This window comes from Dipodomys ordii, unplaced genomic scaffold (assembly GCF_000151885.1).
Source record: "Dipodomys ordii isolate 6190 unplaced genomic scaffold, Dord_2.0 Scaffold162, whole genome shotgun sequence".
NCBI classification, from domain to species: Eukaryota; Metazoa; Chordata; class Mammalia; order Rodentia; family Heteromyidae; genus Dipodomys; species Dipodomys ordii.
In genome coordinates this window covers 1,573,238-1,594,050 of record NW_012267378.1, presented here as the reverse complement: position 1 = coordinate 1,594,050, position 20,813 = coordinate 1,573,238, and the positions used below count along the sequence as shown (strand labels likewise).

Sequence of the window (20,813 nt, the reverse complement as noted above, 5' to 3'; positions counted from 1 at the left end):
ATGACTCTTCCTCTTCTTTATGCTTCAAGCCTATTTCTTCTTCATGCATTTTTTACATGGTTCTATCACCTAACAATCTCTTCCTCCTTTCTTTTCACTTTCATATTTATTCTCAACAAACACCACATGGCCACCTGCTTAGTGGCAGCTTCCAAGCCTATACCACAATGGATAAGTCAGCCAGTCTCTCCCCTGTGTAGCTCCAGTGTAGCTGTGAAGTACATAATAAATATTGAAACCAATAATTCAAGAAGCAGAGTTATACTATTGGGAAGAAAGTAAAACAATATAAAAAGATGAAGATTGGGTGGGAGTTACTTCTAAATAAAGTAGTTAGAAGAAAACAATTGAACTAAGACCTAAGGGATGAGAAGGGGCCTGCCATCCAAGATATTTAAGGAAAAGCATTCTGTCGGGATTGCTAAGGCTGAGATGAAACAAGCTTGGTATTCAAGAACACAACTGTTCCGTGTGGTTGGATTGAGGGGAGTGAGGAACTGCTGCTCAGTATGACCAGTAAAACTAACATTCCATTCCATGTTTAAACAGAGAGACTTGAGTTTAGGAGTTACCTCCATTGGTGTCAGAGAGTAGAACAACAGAGGATAAAGTATAAGCTCCTCAGAGATACAAAGTGAGCAGCCTCTTGGTTTGGAGAAGAAGCTGGAGGCGGACACTTCTGCAGCTGTAGCTCTGATCTGGGGAGAGGCCTTATCTAGCAGCAGGGCATATAGTAATGCAACTTGTGACTGTGTTACCTTTTGATGAATCCAAGTCAGAAAAAGACATATCTAGTCTCTAATTCCCTGCCAATGCACCAAATATGTTACCAGAATTTAATGCAGCTAAATTGACCTTTATTATTTACATCTGACAAGAGAAAATTCAGGCAAGACCTGAGCATCGTAAAGATGATAGCATTAGAAATAGTTCAGTATGTTAAGAATGTTGAGGAAATAAGGACATCAATTTGAAAGGAACTTGGCAAGGCAAAATTTACTTCAGCAGAAGGGTACACCATCAGGCAAAAATCTGCAAGCACACAGAACAGGCAGGCTGCTCCCTTTTTATCCTTAACACGGCAGACCCTGCTCCTCTGCTCCCATTGGCTGACCTCAGGTTCACAATCCGCAAAAGGATGTGGTTTAGTTAACAGGATGTAACTAAAATGCAAGGAGCTTCTAATAGGATGTCTTAGTTCATGTGCAGCAGGAAAAGGATTTAACTAAAATGTAATTAACAAGGGCCAAGCCACCTGGCCAGAGCCAGCACTTTTCAGAAAAATCAGTTCTCACAAGATTAACAGAAAGGAATCAAACTACTCTAATAGAAAAGACACTTTTCTCACAATAGGAAAATGTATTAGGAAATATAGCAGAGAAAAAGCATGTGACATAGATAGGCTACTGGAATACAGATAATCAGCCCATCTCAGTCATCCAGTGCCATCCTCCTTATTAGAGCTTGGCTTTGGGTTAAATAGTGAGAATTGGAGTCCTGGAAGACAGCGTTCTGATTGGTAGGTCTCTCTTCTGTTTCCTGTAAGGTTGTGATGCCAAAGATTTAATGTCCCATCCTATTTCTTCATTCTTTTGAATTTCTTACTTCCTCATTCTTTTCTAGGCTTGTTTTGTCTTAACAGCTTATCAGTTGTTTAGGCCACAATTCCTTGACTGCTTGCTTTTCAACTAACTCCTATCAGGAGTGCCAATAAAGCTAAAGATTGGAATCAACTGCTTCTTCCCAAGATGGAGGTATAGGAAAACTGCCCATTTCCAGTGGTTATAGGTAGAGAACCCAACCAAACCCACCTGGCAAAACTGCAGAGCCTCTTTCAAAGCCCAGAATGGAAGGTTGAGAAAATCTACTGAGAAAGGAAGAAATTGATGTGGACCCGGAAGCATAAGATGGGGTTGCATTATTATTTTAGGACATTAAAAGAGTCTGTATGTATTTAGGACTTGACAAGGAGTTTTTGTATTGCATTTGAAGTAGCTTTTGGAAGAATTCAGCAGGTGACTGAGCTGATTTGTATTTTAATGAGATCACTCGCTGGCTGGTAGACTTGGAAGCTGGCAGAATGATTAGGGGTCATTTGCAGTAGTCTTCACCCCCATCTCAGTTCTTGCCTCTTATAAATTCTTGCCTCCTCGGTCTTACTGATTTCTCCCTCTTGAGCGTTAAAATTTCTTGTTCCAGTCATTTAATACTTAATACTAACGAGCAACCCAAAGAGCTAACACCCAGGGGCATTTTTCACTTGAATTAATGATTGTATGAAGTTGTTTTACATTTATGTCTCTGTGTTCCTTTTTTTAGAACCAAAATTTCTAAACTGAATAATTTTGGCATTAATTTATAACACAGGTTTTTGTGTATGTTTTTAAAGGCTTCTCAATACATAGAGTCAAAGACCCTTAGACAGAAAAGTAGAGGATAATAATACCTATTGGTAGAAATCCATGTACTTTAACATAAATATCACTTAATATATACATGACACAGTATTATTATCTGTTTTACATATATAAAATCTAATACACAAAAAGTTCTGCATGATATTTTTCAAAATTTATATAGTCCCTTTTGCCATACCAAACAACACTTCTCACCACCAATTAGGAGTTTCTTAGAAATGCACACTTTTTGGATCCACTTCACACCCACTGAAATTTAAATTTTATAGACAGTTTATGTTTTTTAAAAGTTTTATTATTATAAAAGTGATTACAGAGGATTACAGTTACATAAGTCAAGTAAAGAGTACTTTTCTTTTTGGACAACGTCATCCCTTCCCTCACACTCTCCCAGTTTTTCCATCCCATCCCTACCCACAAGTTGTGTAGTTCCATTTCAACATAATGTCTAGTGAGGATCACTGCTACATTTGTTTATCCTTTGCCCCTCCATTTCTGTGACTCCCCTTTCCCTCTGTAAGACAGATAAACGAGACAAAAAAGAAAAGAAACCAACAATATTTTCTGGAATAGAGTTCAAATTTGTTATCCTTGAGCAAAAAAAGAAGCTCAGGGACAATGAACAGGCCCTGAACTCAAGCCACAGGACTGGCAAAAAAAAACTCCAATTGCTGGGCGCTAGTGGCTCACTCTGTAATCCTACTCAGGAGGCTGAGATATGAGGATCACAGTTCAAAGCCAGCCCAGGCAGGAAAGTCCATGAGTCTCTATCTCCAGTTAGCCACCAGAAAACTGGAAGTGGCACTGTGGCTCAAGTGGTAGAATACTTGCCTTGTGCTGAAGAGCTCAGGGACAGCGTCCAAGCCCAGAGTTCAAGCCCCACAACTGATAAAACAACAACAACAACAAATGATGTGCTATAAAAGTCTATTTGTACCAATATACAAGGACATGTGCACCTCCATGTTTATTGCAGAACTGTTCACAATAGCTAGGATATGGAAACAACCCAGATGCCCCACCACAGATGAATGGATCCAAAAATTGTGGTATCTATACACAATGGAATATTATGCAGCCATTAGAAATGACAAAATAATGACATTTGCAGGGAAATGGATGGAGCTAGAAGGAATCATGTTGAGCGAGGTAAGCCAAGAACGAAGAGACAAATGGTACATGGTCTCCCTGATAAGTGGATGCTAAATCCAAAATGCTAGGTGATATGACAAAATTAACAGGACTTAAGAAACAAAGAACTCCCACTCATCTGGTCGAATCACTACTAAATATCCCCATGCTGCTGATCACATGAATGGTGTATATGTGTACACCATTATATGTTATAGACCGTGATAGACAATTTGCTCCAGGAAAGTTAGAATGAACTTGTGACTTTAAATGAGCATCATTATTCCACAATACTGTGAAATTCCGGAAATTATGTAATCACTTAATCACAAAAAAAAAAAAAAAAGAACCTCGGGGAAGGGAGGGAGGGGATGGTAGGGGGAAAACAATGGAGGGGGCAACAATGTTCAAGAGGAAGTGTACTCATTACCTCACTCATGTAACTGTAACCCTCTGTATAGCATCTTTACAATAAAAAAAAAAAGTCTATTTGTATCAACAGTTTTAGAAGACAAAACTAAAGGAAAACAGAACCAGGCACAAGTGGCTCATGCAACCCTAGCCACTCAAGAGTTTGAAATCTGAGGATTTCAGTTGAAGGCAGTTCAAGCAGGAAAGTCTATGAGAGTCCTATTTCCGATTAACAAAGAATGGAGCTGTAGCTCAAGTGTAAAGTGTAAAGTCTCGAGCAAAATAGCTAAGGAACAGCACTTAGGTTCTGAATTCAAGCCCTAGTACTGGTACAAAAGAAAAAAAGTAAATACAAAATTAAAAAATAGGAAACAAATGGAGGTCAGAGGTGGGTTGGGTGACAGCTTGTGAGTACAGGGAACATTTCAAATGAGGGAAGTGTCCTAAAACTTGATTATAGTGATGGTTGCAGAGTTTTATGAATTTACTAAATTTATCAACTTACAAATTGGTGAATCATTTTTCAAAGAGACAGAAAATGAAACATGACCAGGGAGGACAGTGTAGACCTATTTTACTTTCCCAACATAAATATTTGACCATTCTATATAAAAGTAAAAAAGTTGAAACCTCAACAGCAAAATGTGAAGTTTTAATCTGAATTAATTTGTTTGTTTTTATTGTCATTGGAATGTAGGTTTCTTTTTCCTTTTCCTTTTTTTTTTAGTACTAGGATTTGAACTCAAAGGATCCTACTTGCTAGGAAGGCACTCTACCACTTGAGCTATGCTCCTGTTCTTTCTGTTCTTTCTTTTCTTTTTTTGTCAGTCATGGGGCTTGAACTCTGGGCCTGGGCACTATCCCTCAGCTCTTTAGATCAGGGCTCCACCACTTGAGCCACAGTGCCACTTCCGGTTTTCTGAGTGGTTTATTGGAGATGAGAATCTCACGGACTTTCCTGCCTGGGCTGGGTTTGAACCATGATCCTCAGATCTCAGCCTCCTGAGTAGCTAGGATTATAGGTATGAGCCACCAATGCCCGACCTCTTTCTTTTCTTTTCTGTTAAGATATATTCAGGTTTCATTTTACTCAGAACTCAGGTTCTGAGGCTTGAACTCATGGCCTGAGTGCTGTCACTAAACTTTCTTTTGTGCTCAAAGCTAGTGCTCTACCACTTGAGCCACAGCTCTACTACTGGGTGTTTCTGTGATTAATGGGAGATAAGAGTCTCACAGACTTTCCTGCCTGGCTAGAACTAGGATCCTCAGATCTCAGCCTCTGAGCAGCTAGGATTACAATCATGAGCCACTAGTGCCTGGCTCTTTTTACATTTTTTTATTTGACAATATTAGTAGTACAAGGGGAGTTCATCTTCCATCTATGTACACAATGTACCCTGATGTAATTCACTCCTACCCTCTCCCCACTGCCCTTCTTACAATAATTTCAACAAGTTTTATTATTTTCATACATGCATATAAAATACTTCAACTATATTTATCCTTATTCACCCTTCCTATTAGTCCTCCCTCATCGCTGTGGGTCCCACACCCGCCAAAAGGTGTTATTTGCAGGAAAATGGATGGAACTGTATGTAGATCTTGTCTTTTGTTTACTTTGCTTTTTTGTGCCAGTTCTGGGACTTGAACTCGGGCTTTGTTCTCATTTGAGTTTTTCACTCAGGGCTGGCACTCTTACCACTTGAGCCACAGCTCCACTTCCAGATTTTTGCTAGTTAATAGTAGATAAGAGTCTTCAGGGCTTTTCTGCCCAGGCTAACTTTGAACCACAAACTTCCAATATTAGCCTTCTGAATAGCTAGGATTACAGGTTTGAGCCACCAGCATGTGGCTTGGAGATTGTGTTGAACAAGATAAACCAAGCCCAGAAAGGCAAATACTGCAATTTTTTTGCTATTATTGAAGATAGACTTATTCACTGATTTACACAAACATATATACATATGCATATTTATGTATGTAATAGAACGTAATGGAAACTGTGGGACAGTTTGGGGAACAAGAGGGTAGAAGGAGAGGAAAGGAGAATGAAGGAAGATAAATAATACTGAAATACAATGCCTCTGTGAAGATAACGTAAGGGAACTGAGTGAATGTTGTTGAACAATAGGGAGAGAGGGAAGAGAACCATAGAGGGGGTAAACCAAGTTAAAAGAAGGTCTTGCACAAGGGAATATGGTACTCCCTCCTTGTACAATTACACACATAAAAAATGCTATGTGTTGTGCTGTTCATGAGTTCACCAGATTTCTGAAGCTTACCCCTTTAATTTGGAAATGTTCTTTGAACTTAACTGTTGGCTAAGCTTTACTCTCTTTTTGTATTCTGCTTATTATAATACACTTATTATTTTAAAAGAACCAATTTTTATCCTTTATTAAAGTATGGAAGCCATTTCTGCCCCCTCTTTCTTTCTTTGGCTAAATCAGTGATTGTTATTGGTGTGTTTACTCTTTCAAATGTTGCTCTTCTTCAGTTTCTGATTTCCCTTCAGAGCCAGATAAGCAGATTTGTTAAAATTTGTTAAAATTCTGAGTAAATTAGAGCCAACTAGGTTCCTCTTTCACTAAGCCCGCCCTCTCTTTCTCTCTCCCCGCTCTGTGTATGTGTATGTGTGATGTAATATATGATTTATTGTATTTGCTTCTTGGCTATGTTCTAGACAGATAACCATAGGTTGTGGCTTGAAGATAATAGCATATTATTGCCCCAGTGGGCTCTTTCCAGCTTTTAGATATTATGGTTTCACTTTCAGGCTAGTTTTACACAGAGACAGAGCACACACATCACCCTTATCACTCTGAAACCCTTACTCTTTGGCATTCTTCCCTAATAGCAGTATTATTTTAATTAAAGTACAGAGTTGCTGTAGATTACCATATGATCGTGTGACCCAGTAGTTTCATTTCTAGTTACGTATCTAAAAGAATTTAAACCAGGGAGTCAGATACTTGTGTCCCACTGTCCATCACAACATTACTCACAGTAGGTAAAATATAGGAGTCACTCAGATGTCTATCAGCAGATGAATGGATAAACTAAATGTAGATTACATACATTCAGTGAAATATTATTCAGCTTTAAAAAGGAATAAAATTCTGATACCTGCTACAACATGGATGAACTTTGGAAACATTAGGCTTAGTGAAATTAGCCAAATCCACAAGAACAAATATTGTATAATTCCATTTATATGAGGTGCTCAGACTAGGCAAGTTCACAGAGGTGTGAAATAAAATAGAGATTGCCAGGGACTAGAGAGAAAAGGAAGTGGGAGTTGTTTGGGATGATGAAAATGTTCTGGAGATGAATGGTGGTAATGACTGTACAGCAATGTGAATGTACTCCATGCCACTGAATTATGTACTTCAAAGGGGTTGAAGTGTTACTGGGCACTAGTGGCTCATATCTATAATCCTAGCTGCTCAGGAAGCTAAGATCTAGAGGATTGTAGGTCAAGGCCAGCTAGAACGGAAAAGTCAGAGACCCCATCTCCAAAACAATTAGCCAAAAGTTGGCTAGAGGCATGGCCTAAATGCCAGCTATGAGACAGCAAGCAAGCCAAACAAAAGCTGGAGACTCTGAGTTCAAACCTTGGTACTGGAGAGAAAAGGTCAAGAGGTAAATTTTAAGTTATATATATATCTTACAACAGCAAAAAGAAATACAGAACAGGGAATGTAGCTCAGTGGTAGCACACTTGCCTAGCCTGTGCAAAGGCCCTGAGCTTGATTTCCCAGCATCTCAAAAGAAAAGATTCTTCTTCTGGTTTAGGCAATGTCTCCAAGCCCAGCCAATTGAGAACTAACAAGGGTGTCATTTTATTTTTCACTCTAGGCTATCCATCCAGGATATGGGTTTCTTTCAGAAAACATGGAATTTGCTGAACTTTGTAAGCAAGAAGGGATTATCTTTGTAGGTCCTCCTTCTTCTGCAATTAGAGACATGGGTATAAAGAGGTATGAGTTCATATCTTTCTAAATAGACTACACAAAGGTTATTTGATACAGATCTTTTTTTTTACCTACAGTGGGCAATTTAATCATACTATTTTGTTGCCATGGATATAAGTGACTTACCTGCCCATGTAAGAAAACTCCACTGAGTTACAGAAAATATTCAATTAGGGATTCTAATCTGTACACTGAGTAAAAGGTGGGATGGGCTGCCATATTATGTGAGAAAAAGCAACAAGCAAGTTAGTATGTATATTAATATTTATTATATATTATATGTATTATATGTTAATATCATTATATGTTAATATTATTTGTGTGTATGGGATAGTTTCTTTAGAATTCATTGTAATTTGTGGACTAGGCTATATCTGTGTTTCCCCTCTATGAAAGAATTCATAAATCAGGCGTCTTGGTGTTTTCACTCCACAGTACATCCAAATCCATCATGGCTGCTGCTGGAGTGCCTGTTATTGAAGGGTACCACGGCGAGGACCAGTCCACCCAGTGCCTGAAGGAGCACGCTGGGAGAATTGGTTATCCAGTCATGATTAAAGCCGTCCGAGGCGGAGGGGGAAAGGTGAGCACTGGGTATTTGCCTTTGCAAATTCAGCCAAGTCATCTTTGCTTTATTTATCTTGCAGTCATAGCCATCCTATCTCTCCTAGGGCATGAGGATCGTTCGATCGGAAAAAGAATTTCAAGAGCAATTAGAATCGGCTCGGAGAGAAGCAAAGAAGTCTTTCAATGATGATGCCATGCTCATTGAGAAGTTTGTGGACACACCAAGGTAGACAGCTTTTGTCCTGACTCTTGAGTTTTAAACTAAATGACAAAAGCAATGTATTTGTGTGTTCTATCAAATGTAGACATGGAGCTGGGCGCTGATGGCTCACACGTAATCCAGCTAACTCATCCTGGGCTGGCTCACTCTCCTTAGTGGTGTCTTGCCTCCAGAAGCCCCTGTAGATTCTCACAAGGTGTATCCATGAAAAGGAAAGTAATTGCTTTGCAATAGACTCAGAACATTCTGTTCTTCTTAGCAAAAGGACCACCAAGTCCTAATTCCCTGAGAAACTGCCAAAGCCCTTTCTGTCCCTGGAGGAAGTTAGCTAGCTGTAACCGCCTCTATGTTTCCTGGCTCACTGAAGAGAGAAAATGAACAAAATTAAGAGACACTACTGAAGGTTATAGTTCAAGCACAGGCCCACAAGAAGACTACGATTTAATCTGACCTTATAATAAGGCTGCTTTACTCCCCTCCACCCTACTGCCGTGGCCTGTGGCCTGAACGCTTGGGTCTTTCCAAAAGTCGTATGTTCAAATCTAACCCCTTAAAGTGATAGTGAAGTCATATGGCCGGGTTAAGCATATTCTTAAAATACTAAGTAGTCTATATTTATTTATCTGATGCATCACTTAATTTATTTCTTAGGGTTTTTTTGTTTGTTTGTTTTTGGGTCCGGATGTGGGGCCGAACTCTGGGCCTGGGCGCTGTCCCTCAGCTCTTCAGCTCAAGGCTACCACTCTACCACTTGAGCCACAGCGCCACTCCAGCTTTTTTCTTTTTGCTTATTTGGTGCTGAGGAATCGAACCCAGGGCCTCAGGCATGCAAGGCAAGCGCTCTACCACTGAGCCATCTTCCCAGCCCCTATTTCTTAGTTTTTTTGTGGATGAGATATTTTGATTACAGTTTTCCATGGTTTATAAAGTCTGATATAGGGGCTGGGAATGTGGCTTAGTGGTAGAGTGCTTGCCTAGCATACATAAAACCCTGGGTTTGGTTCCTCAGTACCATATAAACAGAAAAGGCTAGAATTGGTGCTGCGGCACAACTGGTAAAGTGCTAGCCTTGAGCAAAAGAAGCTCAGGGACAGTGCCCAGGCCCTGAGTTCAAGCCCCAGGACTTGTTAAATAAATAAACATCTGATATAAAAAAATTTTTTAAGTCTGCTTATAAAGTTATAAAGTGATCATATGAAAGATAACTGTAACTTGTAACTTTTATGTAGTCAGATTTGCCAGTCTTTCCCTTAACAATGTGAATTTTATATTTTGAGTTTTCTGTATTTTCAGTCTTTAGTTTTCCAAATCTTTCAGATATATAATTTTTTTCCTCTCAAATATCTGTTGTACAAATGAAAACTTTTACTTTGAGATTTGACAAGAATATGGTTCTGTTTCTAAATCTATAACTTCTATTTTGAAGTCAAAATACCAGGTCTAAAAAAAAAAAAAAGAGAGAGAAAAATGAAAATGGGGGAATCCTGATTAGAGCCAACCATTTGGAATGTGACATTTATCACCCTTAACCAATGTGTTTGCTTTTAAATAGGCATGTGGAAGTCCAGGTGTTTGGTGATCACCATGGCAATGCAGTGTACTTGTTTGAAAGAGACTGTAGCGTGCAGAGGCGACATCAGAAGATCATTGAGGAGGCCCCAGCGGTAAGGATCCACATAGGAAGTGTTCTGAACTTCTCTGGAATGCACACCTGGTTCCCATCTGTCTAAGAAGTGTCTCCTACCCCTCAAAGTCCTGTTGGATACCAGCTTCCTAGCAGCAGTGTAACCACAAGACCTTGCTTCAGGGCTGGGGATCTGGAGCTTGTCGATGCTCCAAGGCCAGGCACATAAGGGCCATGTTCCTTCCAGAAAAAAACAATCTCAGAAAATCTACTCTAATCTGTCAGCTGAAGAGTTACCAGCTGGGTTGTGAGGTTTCCTTGCCCATTTTCAATTATAATTCACTGGAATTAGTTGCAGGAGTGGAACAAGAATGATCGGATTAATTGGAAGGGTTTTTTTTGTTTTGTTTTGTTTTGTTTTTTTTGTTGGTTGTGGGGCCTGAACTCTGGGCCTGGCACTGTCCCTCAGCTCTTCAGCTCAAGGTTAGAGCTCTACCATTTGAGCCATAGCGCCACTTCCAGCTTTTTCTGCTTATGTGGTGCTAAGAAATCGAATCCAGGGCCTCATGCATGCAAGGCAAGCACTCTACCACTGAGCCATCTTCCCAGCCCTGGATGTATTTTTTAATAGCAAAAACTTGTTTTTACTAACTGTTTCTGGTGTTTCTACAATGCATTAGATATCTTCCTGCCTTGGGTCATTTCTGTGGAAGAGAGTCACTCTTCTTTGGCACTTTAACTTTAATGGTTTATGTCTCTTTGAACCTTTTTAATTATTTTAGATAGTCTTGTCCTTTTTTTGAATCTCTATTTCTTTTTGCCGGTCCTGGGGCTTGAACTTAGGGCCTGGGCTTGTCCCTGAGCCTCTTTGTGCTCAAGACTAGCACTCTACCGCTTTCAAGAGCCACTTCTGGCTTTTTCTGAGAGATTATTGGAGATTAGAATCTCATGACTTACCTGCCCTGGCTGGCTTTGAACTGTGATCCTCAGATCTCAGCCTCCTGAGTAACTAGGTTTATAGATGTGAGCTACCAGCAACTGGTAAATGCTAATTCTTCAATAAACAGTCATTGCTTAAATATTTATCTCTTGAGCTTTCTTTTAAAATGCTAAAATTTTTACTGATTGACACATACTTCTTTTTATGAGCCTTACTTCTTAACATGAAAGCTCAAGAAATCCTTTGTTCTAGAAAGTCATTAGTTGCTATATCATCCGGAAGGAAAATAGAGACCAGTGAAAGTTTCCTACTGATTATTGTATTTTTAATATAGTTATGAAAGTTGCTAACTAGACACAAAGGATAAGGATGTAATTATATACCAAGTAGTATCTGAAACACAGACATTAAAACATTAAACTTTGTGATATTGAAAGTTAAGTTACAGAACAGTATTTCTTACTGGAGTAATTAACCTTAGCTTTTTAATCCTTATCTGTTTTGTTTTCATTTTTGTTGGTCATGGGGCTTGAACTTAGGGCCTGGGCACTGACCCTGATCTTTTTGCTCAACGTTAATGCTTTACCACTTTGAGCTACCTTTCCACTTCTGGGTTTCTGGTAGTTAAGTGGAGATATGAGTCTCAGGGATTTTCTTACCCATCTGGATTCAAACTACAGTCGTCAGATCTCAACCTCCTACTAGCTATAATTCTTATCTTTAAAATATATGTGTAGTTGTTATTAAGGCTTCATACAGAAGGGTTATTGCTTCGTAAGTCAGATAATGAGTACATTCCTTTTGGACAATGTCATCCTTTTCTTTTACTCTCGCCCCATTTCCCACTCCTGTCCCTGCCAACGAATTGTGTAGTTCATTTCCCACATAGTGTCTCCTGAGTACCATGCCTGCTAATGCTTTTTTTTCCCCACAGTTGTTTGCTAAATAAAAATATAATATTACATTATATGGAAATCTCAGCAAATCAAAGTAGTAATGCAGATGTGTTTTAATCCTTTTTCCTAGCCTGGTATTAAACCTGAAGTAAGAAGAAAGCTAGGAGAAGCTGCAGTCAGAGCTGCGAAAGCTGTAAACTATGTTGGAGCAGGTATGCTAAGTTTCACTTCTAACACAAGAGAAGAAAACAATTTATCTTTGTTTCAGAAGTTAAAAGATACATATATAATCAATAGTGTTCAACCTTTTAACCATACTCACAATAAGAAATAAATTTTATGTTAAGACCAATTACAAGCCAGGCTCCAGTGGCTATTGCCAGAAATCCTAGCTATTCAGGAGGCTTGTGATCTGAGGATAGCAGTTTGAGGTCAACCCAGTTCCTTTTCAAGGAACTAGTTTGGGGTTTATTGACTTTCTCTACTAATTTTATATTTTCAATTGCATTGGGTTTTTTCTTCTATTTTAAAATTTTTATTCTTTGCTTACTTTGGATTTAATTTGCTATTATTTTTCTAATATTCTTTGTTGGAAGGTTGGCTTACTGATTTTAAGTCTTTTCTTCTTTCCCAATATATTTATTTAGGTCTGTGAATTTCCCTCTAGACATTGGTTTTGCTGCATCTCACAAGCGTTTGATGTTGTATTTTCAATTTCATTTAGTTTAAAAATATTGTAAAATTTTTCTTTTTTTTAACCAATCTTGGGGCTTGAACTCAGGGCCTGGGCACCGCTCAAGGCTAACACTCTTACCACTTGAGCCACAGCGCCACTTCTGGCTTTTTCTGTGTATGTGGTACTGAGGAATCGAACCCAGAGCTTCATGTATTCTAGGCGGGCACTACTAAGGTACTAAGGTACTAAGCCACATTCTCAGCCTGTAAAATTTTTCTTGATACTGGTTTTTCAGATATCCTTCTGTTACTGACTTCTGTGTGTTCCAAGAATAGATACTATATGTTGCCTATATTTTAATTGTAATTATTAAATTATATTAATTTTTCAGACTAGTGGTTTCACTGTAAATTTCCATATATGCATATTTTGTGCTTTGATCTTGCACCCTCCCCTCTGCCCTTTCCTGCCCTCCTTTCACTCCTCCTTTCCACTGGTCCCCTATTCTTCCCTAAAAGTTCTTATTTTTTTCATGGTGGTTCATATCAGGAGACTAAGACCTGTAGAATTGAGATTCGAAGCCAGCCCAGGCAGAAGAGTATAAGAGTTCATCTCCAATTAATAGAAAAATGCTGGACAGAGGCATGTCTTAAGTGGTAGTGTTAGCTATGAGCAAGAAAGCTGAATAAAAACATATGGCCCTAGTTCAAGCCTGGTACTGGTGTGCATGCGCGCGCGCACACACACACGCACACAAGAATCTGGGCACTGGTGGCTCACACCTGTAATCCTAGCTCCTCAGGAGGCTGAGATCTGAGGGTTGCCATTCGAAGCCAGCTGGAGCAGGAAAGTCCCCATAAGACACTTATCTCCAATTAACCAATCAAAAAGTGGAGCCGTGACGTAAAATGGAAGAGCACTAGCCTTGAGCAAAAGAGTTCAAGGATAGCACCCAGGCCCTGAGTTCAAGCCCCATAACCCACAGGGAGAGAGAGAGAAGGGTAGGAGATAATTTTTAAAGTAGTTAAAGGAAAGTAGAGATCCAATTAAAGATAAGATAAATTAAATCAAGGGCTGGGATATAGCTCAGTGGTAGCACCTTCCTAGCATGTACAAGGCTTTGGGTTCCATCCCCAGCACTGCAAAAATAAATAAATAAATAACAATAAGGGAAAAGTGAGAAAGAAAAAGATAAAAAAAATCCGCTTAAAAGTTTTTTGTTTTTGTGGTGTTTTTTATTTTGTTTATTGTAAAGGTGATATACAGAGGAGTTACAGTTACATAAGTAAGGTAATGAGTACATTTCTTGTTGGACATGGTTACCCCCCCTCCCTCATTTTTCTCCCACTTTCCCTCCCCTCAACTCCCCTCCCCCCAAGTTGTAAAGTTCATTTCCAACATAGTGTCTTATGAGCATCACTATTGCATTAGTTCACCCTTTGTCCTCTGTCTCACCATTTTGTTATTCCTCTTCCCTTCTCAAATCAGATAAAGACACAAAATTAAAAACAATGGCAACAGAGGATAAACTAAAGGGGGAAAAAGGAAAGAAAAAACAAAGAACTTCATATAGTACATTAAAAAAACACAAACAAAAAACCCTCTTGTGTCCATATCTTGGAGTTCATTTCAATTAGCATCAGTTTATATGGTCATATGTACATAGCTACTAAGCTATTGTGATCCTCTACTGGGACTATCCTAGACATATACTAATTAGTACAAATGAGGGAAATCATGGAAAAGGAAGACTGGATACTGGTAGTTCTGCCTATAATCCTGTCTACTCAGGAGGCTTGAGACCTGAGGATCGCTGCCAGTCCCAACAGGAAAGTCTGTGAGACTCTTATCTCCAATGAACCACCAGAAAACCAGAAATAGAGCTGTGGCTCAAAATGGTAGAGTATTAGCCTCGTGCAAAAGAGCTCAGGCATAGTACCTAGCCCCACAACCAACAACAATAATAAAAAATTTGAAAGGAAAAAAGAAAACAAAATTAATATTTTTTAAAACAAGAAATAACTTTTTTTTTTAAACTGAGGTTTGCGCAGGCCCCAACCTGCCTGTGGTTTGGGGTTGCTATTTTCCTCATAAAGAAAAGTGAAGGTTTTATCTTTTAGGAAGACAGAGTCATTGTCTTCTCTGAAAATTTCTCCTTCAAATATATCTTTTTCCAGAAGTAGAAGGGCAAGGACAAAGCCTCATATGTCTAAGGCTTCGAATGAGGTCAGAAGCAATGACAGTGCTATGACCAGAAAATTGAATAGATCATGGTTAACTTTCAGAGCCTGGATTTCCTGACAGTCATAGAACTGAATTTCTTTCTTTCTCACTTCTTTCTTTCTTTCCTTTCTTTTTTCTTTCTTTCTTTCCTTTCTTTCTTTTTCTCACTCTTTCTTTCTCTTCCTTCCTTCCTTCCTTCCTTTCTTTCTTTCCTTCTTTCTTTCTTTCTCACCCTTCCTTCCTTCCTTCCTTTCTTTCTTTCTTTCTTTCTTTCTTTCTTTCTTTCTTTCTTTCTTTCTTTCTTTCTTTCCTTCCTTTTGTGCCAAATATTGGGCTTGAACTCATGGTCTGGGCTTTTGGGCTCAATGCTAGCACCCTACCACTTGAGCTACAGGTCCACTTCCAGATTTTTGGTTAATTGGAGATAAGAGTCTCATGGACTTTCTGCTCCACCCTGCTTTGAACCACAGTCCTCACATCTCAGCCTCCTGAGTAGTTAGTGGTATGAGCCACTGGTGCCAGGTATATTTTTTAATAAGAAGAAGAATGTATAACTATCTCCCTTCCCCCCAGATAGGCTCAGGGAGAGATGGGCACTAATAACTCAGGAGGCTGTGATGTGAGACTCAAGGTGCAAAGCCAGCCTGGGCAGGCAAGTATATGAGACTCTTATCTCCAGAGTAGAAGCTAGAGGTAGAGGTGTGACTCAAGTGGCAAAGTGCCCAGCCTTGAGAGAAAAAGCCAAATGAGTACAAGAACCTGCGTTCAGCCTTAGTATGGCACCAAAAACAAAGAGCTTTAACTTTTCCTCTTATTCTTTCTGTTATTGTCATCATGAATCTCATACATAAGCATATATATGAAGGTATACATAAGCTATTGTCTTTTGTTAAGTCAGTCAAGAATAAGAAAATTAAGATTTTCTTTAACATTCACTTGATTCATGCTCCAGTGCTCTCACTCTCGAGTGCTGAGCTCTTTCATTTATCTTCTCTCTGAAGAACTTAATGTGTTTTGCAAGACAGGTATACTAATTACATAAACTGACAAAACCAACACATTTACACTTAAAATAATTAACGTTTATTTTCTAAAATTAAACCTTAACCAAGCTAGGAGACACTTGCCTAAATATGCTTGAGGTTCTAGGTTTTATCTCTAGCCCCATGGGAAAAAAAAGCTAGAGGAAAAATTATAATTTTTCATTGTTGTTAATGCTGGTGTGTGTGTGTGTGTGTGTGCGTGCGCATGCTTGCGTGCATGCGTGCACACCGTGCGTGTGTACTGGGTCATGATATTAGAGTATCAGGGACTCATGTTCTCAGCCTTTTCTTCTTTTTTTTTTTTGATTTTTACAGTTTATTAATCCCTTTGTGAAAAATTCATCACCGCTGCAGGTCAAGTCAATGCGGGATCTTTATTCCTTTGGCTTCTTGCCAGCTCCAACATTGGCCTTTGCAGTCCCTCTGACTTCCTTCATTCTGTTTTTGCATTCCTTTCACTGTTCCTCGAAGTCTTCTTCTTTTCATACAGGCATGTCTTGCAAGTCTGTGTTTGGGCTCATTTTTCTTTGCATAATCCAAAGAGTCATAAATCATGCCAAAGCCAGTTGTTTTGCCACCACCAAAATGGGTTCTGAATACAAATACAAAGATGACATCGGGTGTGGTCTTGTACATTTTGGCAAGTTTTTCCCAAATTTCTGTCTTAGGTACTGTTGCCTTTCCAGGGTGAAGGACATCAATGACCATCTGCTTCCTCTGAAGTAGTCGGTTGGTCATAAACTTCCTGGTCCAGATAGTTACTGTGTCATTCATGAAGGCGGCAGACCTTCAGACAGCCAGGGAGGAAAAGAGCGTTCTCAGCCTTTTCTAGTCAAGGCTTTCTACTCATAATTTGGGCTTCCCATCTGCTCACAACCCCAAATATACTATTCCATTGCTAATTCTCAGGCAGCTCCCTATTTTGAATTGATACTCATTTACTGCTGGAAAATGTGAGATGCTTTCCTTATGAAATGCAAAATGTTTAGCATTAAGTGAACCCAGCAGTAGTACTCAATATTCTATACTGTGAAAGACCTTGACTTGATACTGATTATGTGCAATTGAAATGTGTCCATTCTATTTGTTTTTCCTCTGCCAGTTCTGGGGCTTAAACTCAGGGCCCAAATCCTGTCTATTAGATTTTTTCACTCAAGGCTGGTCCACTTAAGCGGTACCTCCTCCTTTTTGCTGATTAATTGGAGATTAAAGTCTCAAGGATTGCTCCAGGCTGGCTTCAAACCATGCTCCTCAGATCTCAGCCTCCTGAGTAGCTAGGATTACAGATATGAGCCCGAGGTGCCCTACTTGACCATGGTATTTTGTCTTTTAGGAACTGTGGAGTTTATTATGGATGCAAAGCACAATTTCTTCTTCATGGAGATGAATACAAGGCTGCAGGTAGAACACCCTGTTACTGAGATGATCACAGGAACAGACTTGGTGGAATGGCAGCTCAGGGTGAGAATGCTTCATCGGTTGATGAAGTATTTTTTTTTCCTTTATTTTATTTTTTTATGTTACCTTCTGGTCTCCTTTTAAGAGACATGTCAAGAATCATTTGGACAGGAATCATTTTTTAATGGTTGTAAAGGAAACCGGGAAATAAGAGTGAAAAATAGAGCTTACATTGGATGCTGACATTAATGGCACTTTAGGGTCTCTGATTTCTCATTTATCACTTACCTTCAGTTCCCCATAGGCACTGGGCAGCCAGCAGGTGAACCACCACTGCCAACACTTGTCTAATGCATGATTTTGAGACTAAGCCTTAAGACCAAAGTGTTATAAGCCATACCATAATTTGACTCTTTTTTTTTTAATTCTTGCAGTACTGGAGCTTGAACTCAGGGCCTAGGCACTGTCCCAGAGCTTTTGTAGTCAAGGATTTTGTGCTCACATTTTTGTGCTCTACCACCTGAAGCACAGCTCCACTTCTGACTGTTTTGGTGGCTTATTGGAGATGAGAGTCTCACAGACCTTCCTGCTTGGGCTGGCTTTGAACCATGCTCTTCAGATCTCAGACTCCTGAGTAGCTAGGATTACAGGTATAGCCACTTATGCCCAGCTTGAAGTTTTATTTCAAGAATTTTGTCTTTTCTGAACTTCTGTGGACAATCTGATGTTCCTTTAGTGAGTGATTGGCGTTTTTAATTGAACCAAAAGATTCTTCTAGGTTTCTGTAACTTCGGGAGCTAATGAAAGTTGCTGAAGTTGAGTAGATTGGTGTCATCCCAGCTCATAGATGGTAATGGAGGCCTCACAGATCACAAGGGTCGGTTTGAAGGCATGCCCAGCAATCTTGAGACCCTGATTTCAAACTCTAGTACCACCGAATAAAAAGGCAAAAACAGCAGACTTTTTTCCCCTGGAACTCAAAAAATTACACCAGCTCACACCTGTAATTCTAGCTACTGAGGTGACTGAGATCTATAGATTGAAGTTCAGAGGGGTTGGGGGGTGGATGGGAAGTGATGGGAAGGGGAAACAAAGGAAGGAGGCTACAACGCTTAATAAGAAATGTATTCATTATCTTGCCCATGTAATTGTAACCTCTCCGTACAGTATTTTCACAATAAAAAAAGAAAAAAAAGAAAGATGCACATTACTTAACCTTAAAAAAAAAAAAAGTTCAAAGCCAGCACAGAAAAGGAAAATCCATGAGATTCTTTTTTTTTTGGGGGGGGGGTCCGGTCATGGGGCCTGAACTCTAGGCCTGGGCGCTGTCCCTCAGCTCTTCAGCTCAAGGCTAGCGCTCTGCCACTTGAGCCACAGCGCCACCTCCGGCTTTTTTCTTTTTGCTTATGTAGTGCTGAGGAATCGAACCCAGGGCCTCTGGCTTGCAAGGCAAGCACTCTACCACTGAGCCACCTTCCCAGCCCTCCATGAGATTCTTATCTCCAGTTGAGCACCAAAACAGCCAGAAGTGGAGCTGTGGCTCAACTGGTAGAGTGCCAGCCTTGAGTGAAAAACATGAGACAGTACCTAGGCCCTGAGTTAAAGCCCCAGAACTGGCAGAGAGACAGAGAGACAGAGAGAGAGGGAGAGAAAGATAGAGGAGAAAGAATAATTAAAAAAAAGTAGGTTATAGCAACTGTTTTTTTGAAAAAGGAGTTTTTATCATGTAAGAAAAGATTCTAGAAGTTAAGGAAGCTTCTGTACCTAGAGCTCAAAGCACTTTGGAATGTGTTTTCCAGACACAGGAAAAGCAAGGGACCTCCTTGTTTGATGAGTCAAGAGCTTGTACTCCAGGACCCGCCTGTAGAGCCAGACAGCTTAGATAGAAGGTTCAATGATGTGTGCATTGGTTCCAGCTGCAGGTGCAGATGGCTAGCTGTGACCTGAGAAGCTAGGAAGATGTTCAAGGTTAGGGTTTCAGTGAATTGGCATCTAAGCCTGAGAGAACCCAAGTGTACTGAATCCCAACAACTGCAGGCATGATTGACTCAGGAATATAGGACAAGCCAAGCCAATTGTAAATGAGTCTGTGTAATTAAAAGTCAGATCATATTTTGCAAAATGGTACATGGTCAATTTTTTAAAATATTTAAACACACAAAACTGCTTGTTGAGATTGGAGGTGTGGTTCAATTGGTAGAGTGCAAGGAAGCCAGTGTCAGGTACCAAGTTTGAGTTCCCCTCTTGAACAACAACAACAACAACAAAAACCTGTTAAACCACCAAAGGCATTGTGAAAGATAGGGATGAAATGATATTAGCTCATGCTTCAATGGTGCTTGCTTACAGCAGGTGCTTTCCTCAAAGCATGGAGAGCTGAAGAAGTTTGCCTGGCTCTGTGATATAGAAACAAAATCGAACCAGACAATATGGCTGTAGAGGGTGTGGTTGAGAATACCATGCCAAGGAGGCATTTAAATCTTAGTTACTTTTCATTTTGTTCCTATTATGATTCTTGATATTTCCTATTTATATGTGCAAAGTGATGAGACATTTTCCTCTGTAGTGTACTTCCCTTTTCCTGTTGCTTTATCACTCTCTTGCTGATGATAATAACACCATAGGATAGTTAAGTTCAGCCCACCGTCCCCATGACTGAACACAAACTAATAATTTACTATAAAAATGTTGAATTTGGGAATGGAGTTCTAATATCTCAGGTGAAAAGAATATCTTGCCAGTAAGATACTTTTGTTTCCATTCTTGCTAAATAAATATGAATTTTCTTGTGTGTGTACCAGTACTGGAACTGGCACTTGGGCTTGGGTACTGTCCCTTAGTTTTTTGCTCAAGGCTCGTGCTCTCCATTTGAGCTACACCTCCACTTCTGACTTAACTTTTTGCTGGTAAAATAGAAATAAGAGTCTGATGCACTTTCCTGCATGGGCTGGTTTCAAATCACTTCCCCAGATCTCAGCCTCCTGAGAATCTAAGATTATAGGCATGAGCCTCCAGCTCCCAGCTCAAACATTGATTTTTATAGTTATAAAGTAGTCATCAGTTTGTGAATTTGCTTTTTCTCTATTAAAAGACTTGACAAATCTATTGTAACTAACAGACTCTTCCAAAGCTGTGTGTTTTTAATTTGTTTTTTTTTTCCTACCACTCCAGTGGATAGGTAAAGGCACATATCTGGCAGCATTGCAAAATCCAAATGTATATTTTCCATAGGAAAATCAAGACCATTGTCTGTCTAAATCTCATAGCTGCTGTGTGGTGAGGGTTTTTTTTCT

General features: G+C 39.5%; 1 protein-coding gene and 1 pseudogene across 1 annotated transcript in view; one reads left to right on the top strand and one right to left on the bottom strand.

Moving 5' to 3' along the window:
- Positions 1-20,813, top strand: part of Mccc1 (methylcrotonoyl-CoA carboxylase 1 (alpha)) — a 61,283-nt gene that overhangs the window by 11,061 nt on the left and 29,409 nt on the right. The window contains exons 5-10 of the mRNA XM_013033028.1: positions 7,818-7,939; positions 8,369-8,516; positions 8,605-8,726; positions 10,273-10,384; positions 12,311-12,392; positions 17,456-17,583. Of these exons, the coding sequence (XP_012888482.1) occupies positions 7,818-7,939; positions 8,369-8,516; positions 8,605-8,726; positions 10,273-10,384; positions 12,311-12,392; positions 17,456-17,583 (714 nt within the window). The remainder of the gene's footprint in view (positions 1-7,817; positions 7,940-8,368; positions 8,517-8,604; positions 8,727-10,272; positions 10,385-12,310; positions 12,393-17,455; positions 17,584-20,813) is intronic.
- LOC105998371 lies at positions 16,434-16,896 on the bottom strand (annotated as a pseudogene).